Raw genomic sequence first — 13,199 nt, 5'->3', positions numbered from 1 at the left:
CTCCGACGCTCAGCCCCCTCTTGGTCTGTCCGTCCGGGGCTCCGGTAGGTCTACGGTTAGGAGCGTTAGCTTTTCAGTCCATCAATCAGCGGTATTTGAGGGCCTCTGTGTGTAGTACACTTACCCTACTGAGCACTTGGGAGAATAGAGGAAAAGGCAAAATCTCAGCCCCAAAGGAACTGATAATCTAACAGGGGAGAAAGACAAAAATATTAGAGTTAAGAGGAGAAAGAGAGATACGGCTGGTTTTTTTGAGAGGACGGAGAAGGGAGCAAACCAAATAGTAGAGCACGTGAACTGTCGTGTACGTCTAATTAATTGATTAATGTTGGTATTTGTCAAGCGCTTACTATGTGCCATCTAACGCTGTGAGAGCGCTCAAGTGCCGAGATGACAGTTCAACCGCTTAGTAGAGTGCTCTGCATACGGTAAGCACTCATTAAATGCAACCGAAATAAAATGGAGACCACTGGGGAGAGAAAATTCATCTGGAGAAGCATCTTTACCGTTCCTACTTCTGGAACGGCCAGATGGGTGATGGGTCGGCTTTGAGGTTGACTTTGAAGATATTGACTTGGAAGGTGGCGTCAGGCCGAGGAAGCGGCGGGGTCTGGTGGACGGAACCCGGGCCGGGGAGTCGGGGACCTGAGTTCTATTCCCGCCTCAGCTACATGCCTGTTGAATGACCTTGGCCAACTCACTTCGCTTCTCTAGGCCTCAGTTTCCTCGAATGTTAAATGAGGATTAAACACCCGTTCTCCCTCCTGCTTAGACTGTGAACCCCATGAGGGACAGGGACTGGGTCCGACATGATAATGATAATAATAATTACGGTACTTGTTAAGCGCTTACTATATGCCAGGCTCTGTTCTAAGCGCTTAGTAGCTTGTGTATATATCCCAGTGCTTAGTATCGTGTGTGGCACAGAGTAAGGATTTAACGGATACCCCAATTTTTATCATCCATCAGCAGCAGCATCACCAACCATTTTTTTAGCCTGGTCCTAAAGCTTCGCTAACACCCCAACCTTGCTTATCACAATACGGTTGGAGGCCGGAGGCAAAGAGGGTAATAATTTACCTCACCTTGCTACCCCTTGAAAGGATTTTTTTAAAAAAACAGAACAACCAAGGGTGAGAGGAGAGGCCGGGCCCCTCACGTTCAACTTTAGCCGCAGGTGACGTATCTTGCTTGATTTGTGCGGTTCGTGGTCACCGGGACGGAGATATCGCTTCTTATTCGTGGATTGTTTTAATGGTATTTGTTAAGTGCGTAGTACGTGCCAGGCACTGTACTGTACGGCCCCGAGGTAGATACAGACTAATCAGGTTGGACACAGTCCCCGCCTAGCTCACGGTCTTAATCCTCATTTTTCAGATGAGGTAACCGAGGCACGGAGAAGCGAAGTGCTTTAATGATAAGAAGAATAATGATGATGGTATTTGTTAAGTGCTTACCATGTGCCAAGCACTGTATCAAGTCCCGGGGTGGATACGAGCAAATCCAGTTGGACACAGTCCCCTGTCCAACACGGGGCTCACAGTCTTCAGGCCCATTTCAAATGAGGTAACTGAGGCACAGAGAAGTAAAGTGGCTCGCCCTGGGTCACACGGCAGACAGGTGGCGGAGCCCGAATTAGAACCCAGGCCCTTCAGACTCCTAGGCCCGTGACCTACCCACTAGGCCACGCTGCTTCTCTCACGCCTGGGCGTCCTATTCTGTGCCTCATCCCGACGATCCGACGAGACTCATCGGGGAGGAAGGAGAGCGGAGCTGGTGGCGTTTCCCAGTTGTGAGGAGCTTCGGCTGAACAACCGCTTAGACCCGGGAGTGCCTTGTCTCGATAAATGAACCGTGAGGCCGTCTCTGTCTTCACGCTCAGAGTTGCGTGTATCCTACAGGAGATGAAAGCGCTCAGAAGCCACGGGCGTTAGCCGCCAGCGCGGCCCCCGAGGTTTGGAAGCTTCCTGCCGCCGCAGGACCCTGGAAATCTATGAGCCGGGTGGGAATCGCAGTCGGGCCTACGAGCGCGTTAAATGATGCCATGCGACTTGGGCGTCTTGGGGAAGACCGGGCTAGCCGACGGCCGGGGAGACACGTGCCATCCCTTCTGTGGAGATGTTATCGTCACACGACCTGCCCCTGGGTCAAATTAGCCTTCAGAGCCAGCTCTGTGACTTAAGAATGAAATTGATTTTTAATGTAGGTTTCAAAGGAGGAGAATTACGACGTTTCCTTTTTTTTTTTTAATCGGAACAGATGAGTCTTCTGTGGGGGCCAGGGATTGAGTCTGGGTCCCCGATGACGGATGGGGGGAGTGTTATTAGCTCGTGGAATAAACAACTAAGCGTTTCAGAACATCGATCAAACGGTCAATCGACCGTATTTAATTGAGCGCTTACTGCGTTCAGGGCACTGTATTAAGCATCCGGCAGAGTACAGCACAACAATATAATAGACGTGTTCCCGCCCACAATGAGCTTAAAGACTAGAAGGGTGAGGCAGACATTAAAAAAAAGGAATACATTATAGATACGTTACATAAGTGCTGTGGATTTAGGGGGGGGTGATGAAGGGAACAGGTCAGGGCGATGCAGAAGGGAGTGGGAGAAGAGGAAAGGAGGGCTTAGTCAGGGAAGGCCTCTTGGAGGAGATGGGCCTTCAGTCAGGCTCTGAAGGTGGGGAGGGTAATTGAAGCAGCATGGTGTAGGGGATAGAGCGCGAACCTGGGAGTCAGGAGGTCGTGGGTTCTAATCCCGCCTCCGCCGCTGGTCAGCTGTGTGACCGTGGCCAAGTCACTTCACTTCTCTGTGCCTCAGGGACCTCATCTATAATAATGTTGGTGTCTGTTAAGCGCTTACTATGTGCAGAGCGCTGTTCTAAGCGCTGGGGTAGATACAGGGTCATCAGGTCGTCCCATGTGAGGCTCACGGTCTTAATCCCCATTTGACGGATGAGGTCACTGAGGCACAGAGAAGTTAAGTCACTGGCCCAGAGTCACACAGCTGACGAGTGGCAGGGCCGGTATTCGAACCCATGACCTCCGACTCCCAAGCCCGGCCTCTTTCCACTGAGCCACGCTGCTTATGGGGATTGAGACTGTGAGCCCCACGTGGGACAGGGGCTGTGTCCAACTAGATTTGCTTGTAACCGTGGCTTAGTACAGTTCCCGGCACGTAGTAAGTGCTAAACAAAGCCGTCACTATTAATAAACGGACACATTCCCTGCCCACAGTGAGCTTACAGTCTAGAGAGGGAGGCAGCCATCAGTAGAAATAGACTAACTACAGAGAGGTACACAAGTGCCGTGGTTGCCATCCTCATAGCTCATATGGACCATCTAATAATGTATTTGTTAAGCGCTTACTATGTGCAGAGCACTGTTCTAAGCGCTGGGGGAGATACGGGGTCATCAGGTCGTCCCCCGTGAGGCTCACGGTTAATCCCCATTTTACAGATGAGGGAACTGAGGCCCCGAGAAGTGAAGCGACTCGCCCACAGTCACACAGCTGACAAGTGGCGGAGCCGGGAGTCGAACCCATGACCCCCGACTCCGAAGCCCGGGCTCTTTCCACTAAGCCCCATCTCTTACTTTCCCTCTAAGTATCCTAAATGGGCCTTTGGTCCGTGAATTTTGGAGGAGATGTGTTGTCTTTGGTACCTCAGTTTCCCCGGTCTGCTCACCTCTCCCTTCCCACCGCTCTTTTGGATTGACTTGGCCACTTGTCTGCTGTGAGCAAGTCACTTAACTTCTCTGTGCCTCAGTTTCCTCATCTGGAAAATGGTGATTCAATACCTGTTCTCCCTCCTGCTTAGGTCGTGAGCCCTAGTGGGACAGGGGACTGTGCCCAATCTGATGATCTTGTGTCTACTCCAGGGCTTAGTACAGTGCATAACACAAAGTGAGCTCATAGCAAATGCCGTCATTATCTTTATATGTTGGGCCTGCCGCTCTCAGCTCTGGCGCGAGCCCGTCATTGGACAGGGATCGTCTCTGTTGTCGAATTGTCCATTCCAAGCGCTTAGTACAGTGCTCTGCCCGTCGTGAGCGCTCAATAAATACCACCGAATGAATGAATGACTTCCGGGAGCTGACGATGAAAGGTGTATTACGTCAACGACCTCTTCCCCAGAGGGAGTTTCAGAACTTAAAACCGCCAGCAACACCATTCCTGGCTCGGGTCAGTGGTCTGAGATAATAACTGTGGGATGTGTTAAGCGCTTATTATGTGCCAGGCACTGTACTGAGCCCTGGGGCGGACACAAGCAAACTCGGGTCGGATACGGTCCCGGCCCCACGCGGGACTCACAGTCGCAGTCCCCGTTTTCCAGATGAGATGAACTGAGGCCCAGAGAAGTGAAGTGATTTGCCGCAGCGAAACACAGCAGACGGGTGGCGGAGGCGGGATCGGAACCCGTGACCTTCTGACTCCCAGGCCCGGGCTCTATCCACCGGGCCGTGCTGCTTCTCTGAGACCTGGAGGAATGGTTAGGGAAAGTCCAGTGCAGTAGAGTCGATAGCCGGGCTCGCTGCCCACAAAGAGCATGAAGTCCAAAAGGAGAGACGGGCGTTACGAAAAATCACAAAGCGGGAAATAGCGATAATAATAATAATAATAATTAGTATTATGGTATTTGATAAATACCGTACTAAGCGCTGGGGTGGATTTGGACGCAGTTCCTGCCCCACACGAACTCCCAGTCTCAATCCCCATTTTCCAGATGAGGTAACTGAGGCTCAGAGAAGTGAAGTGATCTGCCCAAGGTCACCCAGGAGGGGCGGAATTAGAACCCACGACCTAAGGAGAGCTTTGGTAGGAAAGGACTGTTGGGGGAGATGATGTGGTTTTAGAAGGGTTTTGAAAGCGGGGAGAGTGGGGGGCAGTTGAATATGAAGGGGGAGGGAGTTCCAGACCAGGGGAAGGATGTTGGCAAGTGGTTGGCGGTGAGATAGACAGCGTGGCTTAGTGGGAAGAGCAGGGGCTAGGGAGTCAGAGGACATGGGTTCTAATCCCGACTCCGCCACTCATCAGCTCTGTGAAATTGGGCGAGTCGCTTCACTGCTCTGTGCCTCAGTTACCTCATCTGGAAAATGGGGATTAAGGCTGTGAGGCCCACGTGGGACAACCTCATTACCTCGTATCTACCCCAGGGCTTGCGACGGCGCTTGGCACATCGGGAGGGCTGAACGAATACCGTCATTATCGTTAGAGACGAGATCAAGGTACGGCGAATACGTTAGGGTGAGCGGAGCAGAGCGTGTGGATCGGGTTGTAGTAGGAGATCAGCTAGGTAAGGAAGGATGGAGAGAGCTAACTGAGTGCTTAGTAAGGAGGTTCCTTCATTCATTCAATCGTATTTATTGAGCGCTTACCGTGTGCAGAGCGCTGGACTACCAAGCTCTCGGAAAGCACGATTCGGCAACAGATAGAGACAATCCCTAGCCAACAAGGTTCTGTTTGATGCGGAGCCTTGGGGGCTCTTCAGTCTTTCCTACACTCGGCTGCCCGTACCGCGTGGCTCAGTGGAAAGAGCCCGGGTTTGGGAGTCAGAGGTCATGGGTTCTAATCCCGGCTCCGCCAGTTGTCAGCTGTGTGACTTCGGGCGAGTCACTTTACTTCTCTGTGCCTCAGTTCCCTCATCTGGAAAATGGGGATTAAAACCGTGAGCCCCATGTGGGACAGCCTGATCACTTCGTATCCCCCCTGCGCTTAGAACAGTGCTTTGCGCATAGTAAGTGCTTAACAAATACCATCATCATCATTATTATTATCTTCCTTGAACTCCCTTCAGAACCCACCTCTCCTCGGGAACTTCCTACCCACTTCTCTCTGCATCAGACAGAAGTTTATGGTATTTGTGTTGGTATCTGTTAAGCGCTTACTATGTGCCGAGCACTGTCCCACGTGGGGCTCACGGTTAATCCCCATTTTACAGATGAGGTCACTGAGGCACAGAGAAGTTAAGAAGTTAAGTTCCCGATCACTGAATTCTAGACTCCACCAGCTCTCTCCCTGTCACCTGTCCATCCTCTTCTCTGGCCCTGCCTCAGCTGAGCGTCTTCTCAAGCGCCTCTGCCCCTGGCCCCGTTAGAATCACGCTCCATAGCAACAGTCTTTTATTGCTATTTATTTTTTATTTATCCCACCTCGGGGGAAGTGAGATTCATGAGATAACTCCGTAGACCGTGAGCCCTATATGGGTCAGGGACTGGGTTCAGCTGCTTAACTGGCACGTATACCAGCGCTTCGAACAGTGCTTGACACATTTCGTGGGGCGGCGGGGAGAGGGTAAGGCAGGAGTCGGCAACCAAACCCAGACACCTGCGATTAAATAACGATAACTTACAATTCCAGTGATCAAAACAACGAGCTGTAGTTCTTGGTTTGTAATCCTTGGAAGGAATGAGGGAAGAATATCTGAAAAAAAAGCAACCTCGAAAAGACAGTGACATTTTCCCATCTTTGCGTTTAATGGTATGTTTCCCCAGAGGCCTTGCTCGGGGAATCCACACACCCACGTTGTTCACTGCTGAGCTCCGCTATGATTTCGTAGATAATTATTATTGGTCCGGTTTCTGACATTTGTTAAGAGCTCCCAATATTCACTGTCGTACCGACCACCAGGGAAGGATTCGATGATATTAATTCGGGTTCGGAATCCGGCTCAGCTTGGGGCGGGGGGGGGGGGGGGGCAGGCTTCGAAGAGCTGACAGGCCGGAGAGTCACCATTTTGGGTCACTGTGGCTACCATTTTGGGTCCCTCTGCTCACAGTCGTAAAAGTGGAGAACAGATGACAGGCACCCAGGGAGAGAAACAAGGAGACACATTGGGTTCCCTCGTCTGTAAAATGGGGAATAAATTTGGGAGCCCGTGATACCTGATCACCTTGTATCCCCCCCAGTGCTTTGTCTCTCTCCCCCGATTAGACCGTAAGCCCGTCAAAGGGCAGGGACGGTCTCTATCTGTTACCGATTTGTCCATTCCAAGCGCTTAGTACAGTGCTCTGCACAGAGTAAGCGCTCAATAAATACTATTGAATGAATGAATGAATGTTTTGCACATAGTAATTGCTTAACATTTAAATGCCATCATTATTATTATTATTAATTGAAAAAAGTCACAAATTCAATCCAAGAGGCGCAGGTCCCATCATACTTCAAGAAGCCTTTCTAGGCCAACCCCTCATTTCCCTCAGCCAGTCAGTCAGTTGTATCTATTGAGCGCTTACTGTGTGCAGAGCACTTCATTAAGCGCTTGGGAGAGGACAGTAGTACAATAAACAGACATATTCCCTGCCCACAACGAGTTCACAGTCTAGCGGGGGAAACAGACCTTCCGTGTTGCTTATTCATTTTGATTCTTTCCTCTGTTCCACAGTATTTTGGTAAGGATAGAGAAGCTGCGTGGCCTAGTGCATAGAGTGTGGGCCGGGGAGTCAGAAGGACCTGGGTTCAAATCCCAGCTCTGCCACTCGTCTGCTGCGTGACCTTGGAGAAGTCACCTCTCTTCACTGGGCTTCAGTTACTCCTCCGTAAAATGGGGGTGGAAAGTGTGAGCCCCGTGTGGGACATGGACTGGGTCTGCCGTATTGTACCTTCCAAGCGCCTAGTACGGTGCTCTGCACAGAGTAAGCGCTCAATAAATACTACTGAATGAATGAATGAATTAGCTTGGATCTACCCCGGCCCTTAGCCCAGTGCCTGGCACATACTAAGCACTTAATATCGACCATTATGAGAAGCGGCATGGCATGGCGGACAGTGCACGGGCCTGGGAGTCAGTAGGTCATGGGTTCTAAACCTGGCTCCGCCACTTGTCTGCCGTGTGACCTTGGGCAAGTCATTTCAGTTCTCTGGGCCTCGGTTACCTCATCTATAAAATGGGCATTGAGACTGTGAGCCCCCTGTGGGACAGGGATTCTATACAACCTGATTTGCTTGTACACACCCCAGCGCTTAGTACGGTGCCAGGCACATAGTAACCGCTTAACAAAGACCACAGTAAAAACACCCCAAACCCTCCACGACCTTCTTGGTGTCCTAATTACGGTTGCAGGGCATTCTGGTGCCTCTCCCTCTCCTCAGGATGAAGCTCCTGAAAAAAGATGGCCGGCTGGAGAAAGCGGGTCCCTTCGGGACCCCAGATTTTCAGGGTCGAGGAGCGGTGAGCTGGGGGTCTGCGGCTCCAACCTCTTCCCGCCCCCCCTCAAAAAGAGGAGATCTTCAGCACGGCGGTGGCGGGAGGAGTGACAGACAGACAGATACTCCCTGGACTCCTATCGTGTCGGATTCCCGAATTAAGATTAAGTTTGGGTCTCGCTCACCGGATTTTTCGTTCTTCTCCCTCTCTCATTGGCACTCTTCCCTCTACCTCCTGTGTAGCCAACAGGGCACCGGCCCGGGAGCCAGAAGGTCGGGGGTTCTAATCCCGGCTCTGCCACTCGTCTGCTGTGTAGCCTCGGGCAAGTCGTTTCACATCTTGGGGCCTCAGTTCCCTCAACCGCAAAATGGAGGTTGAGTCTGGGAGTTCCACTTGGGACAGGGACTATCCAACCCTATTTGCTTGTATCCACCCCAGGACTTAGTACAGTGCCGGGCACATAGTAAGCGCCAACAAACTCCATAATTATTATTCCTATTACTTCTTTTCCCTGCCCTCATTTTTCCTCTCTTTCCCTTTCTTTTGCTCTCCCCTGCCCCATTTTTTCTCTCCCCCTCTCCCATTCCCCCATGAAACTGAAAACATCCATCCGATTTAACTTTCTCTTTTCTCCGCTTTGCCCACCCTGGATGACCAGAGTAAAAAACAGGATATCCCTCGAGAAGACCAAGGGCCGACCACGAAGAATTTGGACTTCTGGCCCCAGCTCATTACTCTGATGGTCACGATTATCGACGAGGACAAGACCGCGTACACTCCGACCTTGAACCAGTAAGTTCCCCCCTTGGAAATGAAAGGAAGCCACGGGCAGCGGGGCGGTACCCATCGGCCGGGGTGTCGTGGCTCGCTCGGCTTGGGAAACGGCCACGCTGCGGTGAGAAGGCAGCGTGGCTCAGTGGAAAGAGCACGGACTTTGGAGTCAGGGCTCATGAGTTCGAATCCCAGCTCTGCCACTTGTCGGCTGTGTGACTCTGGGCGAGTCACTTAACTTCTCTGTGCCTCAGTTCCCTCGTCTGTAAAATGGGGATTAAGACTGTGAGCCCCACGTGGGACGACCTGATTCCCCTATGTCTACCCCAGCGCTTAGAACAGTGCTCGGCACATAGGAAGCGCTTAACAAATACCAACATTATTATTATTATTATTAAGGCGGCGTTGGTTTGGAGTCGAGGGCAGCAGGTCACGGGTTCTAATCCCGGGCTCCGTCACTTGTCTGCTGTGAGACCTCGGGCAAATCACTTCACTTCTCTGGGCCTCAGTTCCCTCATCTGGAAAATGGGGATTAAGTCTGTGAGCCCCATGTAGGACAGGGGTTGTGTCCAACCCGATTATCTTGTATCCACTCCAGTGCTTAGAACAGTGTCAGGCACCTAGAAAGCACTTAACAAATACCGTAATTATTACGAAATATCATAATTATTATTCCCGCTTATACGAGGGACAGAGAGCTTCTCCCCAGATGAATTTTGGAATTGCCATGCTGGTTTCCCTTTCCCCATTTATGTCACCGGGCAGGTGGTGATAGCTAAATGTTGTTTCATGAATAAGGGAATGAACATTTATTAATGCTGCTACTACTACTACTACTAATGACATTTATTAAGTACTTACTATGTGCCAAACACTGTACTGAGCCGTGTGGCAAGTCACTTCACTTCTCTGTGCCTCAGTTTCCTCATCTATAAAATGGAAATTAAGACTGTGAGCCGTCTGTGCGACGGGGACTGTGTCCGACCTGATTAGCTTGTATCCACTCATTCAATCGTATTTATTGAGCGCTTACTGAGTGCAGAGCACTGTACTAAGCGCTTGGGACAAACAGAGGCGATCACTGCCCACGACGGACTCAAAATCTAGAAAAAACACTTAACAAATGCCATTATTATTTTTTTTTTTTAGAGAGGAGAAACAGATAGTATAAATGAACAAGTCATTTATAATACAGGATTTAAAAATACATACAGAAGTGTTGTGGGAATTTATAATATAGGATTTAAAGATACATACAGAAGTGCTGCGGGGTTGGGGGAAATATGAAATGATTCCCTAACAGTGTCCAAGCCACAAAACGGAGAGCGTACTTGCAAGCACTTGGAAGCGGCATGGCTTAGTGGAAAGGGCCAAGGCTTGGAAGCCAGAGGTCATGAGTTCTAATCCCGGTTCCGCCACTTATCAGCTGTGTGACTTTGGGCGAGGCACTTCACTTCTCTGTGCCTCGGTCACCTCATCTGTAAAATGGAGATTAAGACTGTGAGCCCCCCGTGGGACAACCCGACTACCTTGTACCTTCCCCAGCACTTAGAACAGTGCTTGGCACATAGTAAGAGCTTAACAAATACCGTCATTATTGTTATTTTTATTACCCGTCCATCAGCTGAGCGTTCCGAACTCAACTCCTAATTGAGCTTATTAATGATGATGGTATTTGTTAAGCGCTTACTGTGGTAGACACAGTCCCAGGTCACTGTGAGCTTTATGGTCTGGGGGTGAGGGGATAGACATTAATATAAATAAGTAAATGATGAATATTCATTCATTCAATAGCATTTATTGAGCGCTTACTATGTGCAGAGCACTGTACTCAGCGCTTGGAATGTACAAATCGGTAACAGACAGAGACGGTCCCTGCCCTTTGACGGGCTTACGGTCTAATCGGGGGAGGCAGACAAGAACGATGGCAATAAATAGAATCGAGGGGAAGAGCATCTCATTAAAACATTAAATGTGAATATTTATGTAAGTGCTGAGGGAGGGGGGAATAAAGGGTGCAAATTCAAGTGCAGGTGTGATGTAGAAGGGAGTGGGAGAAGAGGAAATGAGGGGTTTACCTGGGGAAGGCCTCTTGGAGGAGATGTGCTTTTTACGAAGGCTTTGAAGAGGGGGAGAATGATCATCAGTCAGTCAGTTATTGAACGCTTACTGCGTGCAGAGCGCTGTACAAAGCACTGGGGAGAGTACGATATAGCCGACACATCCTCCGCCAACAACGGGTTTACCGTCTAGAGGGGCGGATCCGATTGCTGGAGATGAAGAAGGAGGGTGTTCGGAGAGAGGGGAGAGATGAAGGATATCAGAAATGACGCCGCCTCCATTCCTCAACTTGGAGAGGCTAAATCTTAGTTGAGCTTGCCTGAGGGCTTCCGGGTCCCTTTCTTTCAGGCTCCGGGTGTTTTGTTGTTATTATTTTTTTGGTGTTTGTTAAGTGTTTACTTTGCCAGGCGCCTACGTGGGGTTCACAGACTTAATCCCCATTTTACAGATGAGGGACTGAGCCCCAGAGAAGTGAAGTGATTTGCCCGAGGCCTCACAGCAGACAAGTGGCGGAGCCGGGATTAGAAGGGTAGATATGAATTAAGATGCAAAATGAACTGACTGCCAGGTTGGACACAGTCCACGTCCCGCTTGGGGCTCAGTAACTGAGGCCCAGAGAAGAGAAGTGATTTGCCCAAGGTCACACAGCAGACAAAGGGCGGAGCTGGAGTTAGAACCCAAGTCCTTCTGACTCCCAGGCCCATGCTCTCTCCTCTAGACCACACTGCTTCTCATTCTTTTGTTCCTCCCCCAGATCATAGTGAATGTTTAAAATTGCCATATTAGACCGAAAAGCATATTTGGGGGGGGGGGGGGGTTGAAGTCAATTATTTCCATGGTTTCATTCTATGTGGTTTTTTTAATCTTATTTAGTCTCATCCAGGGGGGTTAGCTGGGCGATCAGAGGCGATCCAAGATGGTGGGTCCCCAGAGTCTGGACCCGTTCCAACCTCTTGGCCACGTCGTTTGAGAAGCTGAGGGGTAGGGCTAGGACTAGGGAACAAACCAGAATGATATTTCCAGCCCGCCGAACGCGGCAAGGAGACGGCGATCCCCTCCCTGGAGTCATGAGATGGGGTCCAAGCCAGAAAGAGCAAGGAATTTGCATTTTGGCTCTCCGGAGGGTAGCTGAAGGAAGTCTTTTACCCAGCAACAAGCTTTTCCGCATCTCGCTTTGCTCTTTGTTTTCCCCGTCTCGTCTCGTCGTCGTTTTCCTTCCCTCCCCGCTGCTCCTCGGGTGTTTCTAAAGAAATCTCTTTTGCTGACTCTCCCTTTTCTCTGGAATTAGCCGGCTCAATAGTTCCGTGCTTACAGTCTATATCACTGCTTCCTCCTCCGCTTCCTCTGACTTCCGAGTGAGGACGGGTGATCGGTACAGATCCGTGCAGTGGGAAAAGAAAGAAGAAGATATTCCAGAAAAGGGGAGTGGAGAAATCAATCCATAAGAAGGCTTGGGGTGGGCAGGGAACGTATCTATCAACTCTGTTGTGCGGTACTCTCTGAGCACTTACGGGAGTGCCCTGCAGAGAGTAGGCGCTCAGTAAATATCACTGATTGATAAGAAATACCCGCTCAGGCTGGTTGGAAGGACTGGGGGCTGTTGGTCTACTGTGGGCTACCGAAGGCCCATCTCCTCCAAGAAGCCTTCCCCGACTAAGCCCTCCTCTCCTCTTCTCCCACTCCCATCTGCGTCGCTCCCCTCATTCATCCTCCCTCCCATTCCCCGCAGCACATGGTTATATCTGTATATATCTGTAATTTATGTATTTATGTATTTATTTATGTATACTAATGTCTGTCTTCCCCTCCCTTCATTCGATAGTTTCTATCGAGCGCTGGGGGAGATCCAGGGTCATCAGGTTGTCCCACGTGAGGCTCACAGTCTTCATCCCCATTTTCCAGATGAGGTCACTGAGGCCCAGAGAAGTGAAGCGACTCGCCCACAGTCACAAGGCTGACAAGTGGCAGAGCCGGGATTCGAACCCATGACCGCTGACTCCCAAGCCCGGGCTCTTTCCCCTGAGCCATGCTGCTTCTCTAACTCTATCCCTCTACCAACTCTATTATAGTGTACTTTCCCAAACCCTTAATACAGTGTTCTGCACACAGTAAGTGCTCAATAAATACCGTGGATTGATGGATCTTCCATAAATTTAGTCAATCCCCACTCCTTGTTGTTGTTTTCTGCCGTCCAACCTCCCGTGGGAACAAACTTTATCGACTTA

At 50.3% G+C, this 13,199-nt stretch overlaps 1 protein-coding gene across 3 annotated transcripts in view; it reads left to right on the top strand.

The window, feature by feature from the left end:
- Positions 1 to 13,199, top strand: part of UNC13C (unc-13 homolog C) — a 184,726-nt gene that overhangs the window by 110,461 nt on the left and 61,066 nt on the right. For all 3 annotated transcript variants that reach the window (XM_039912855.1, XM_029070801.2, XM_029070800.2), the window contains one exon: positions 8,801 to 8,934. In XM_039912855.1, the coding sequence (XP_039768789.1) occupies positions 8,801 to 8,934 (134 nt within the window). The remainder of the gene's footprint in view (positions 1 to 8,800; positions 8,935 to 13,199) is intronic.

This window comes from Ornithorhynchus anatinus, chromosome 8 (genome assembly GCF_004115215.2).
Source record: "Ornithorhynchus anatinus isolate Pmale09 chromosome 8, mOrnAna1.pri.v4, whole genome shotgun sequence".
NCBI lineage: Eukaryota > Metazoa > Chordata > Mammalia > Monotremata > Ornithorhynchidae > Ornithorhynchus > Ornithorhynchus anatinus.
This window is presented reverse-complemented; position numbering and strand designations above follow the sequence as displayed.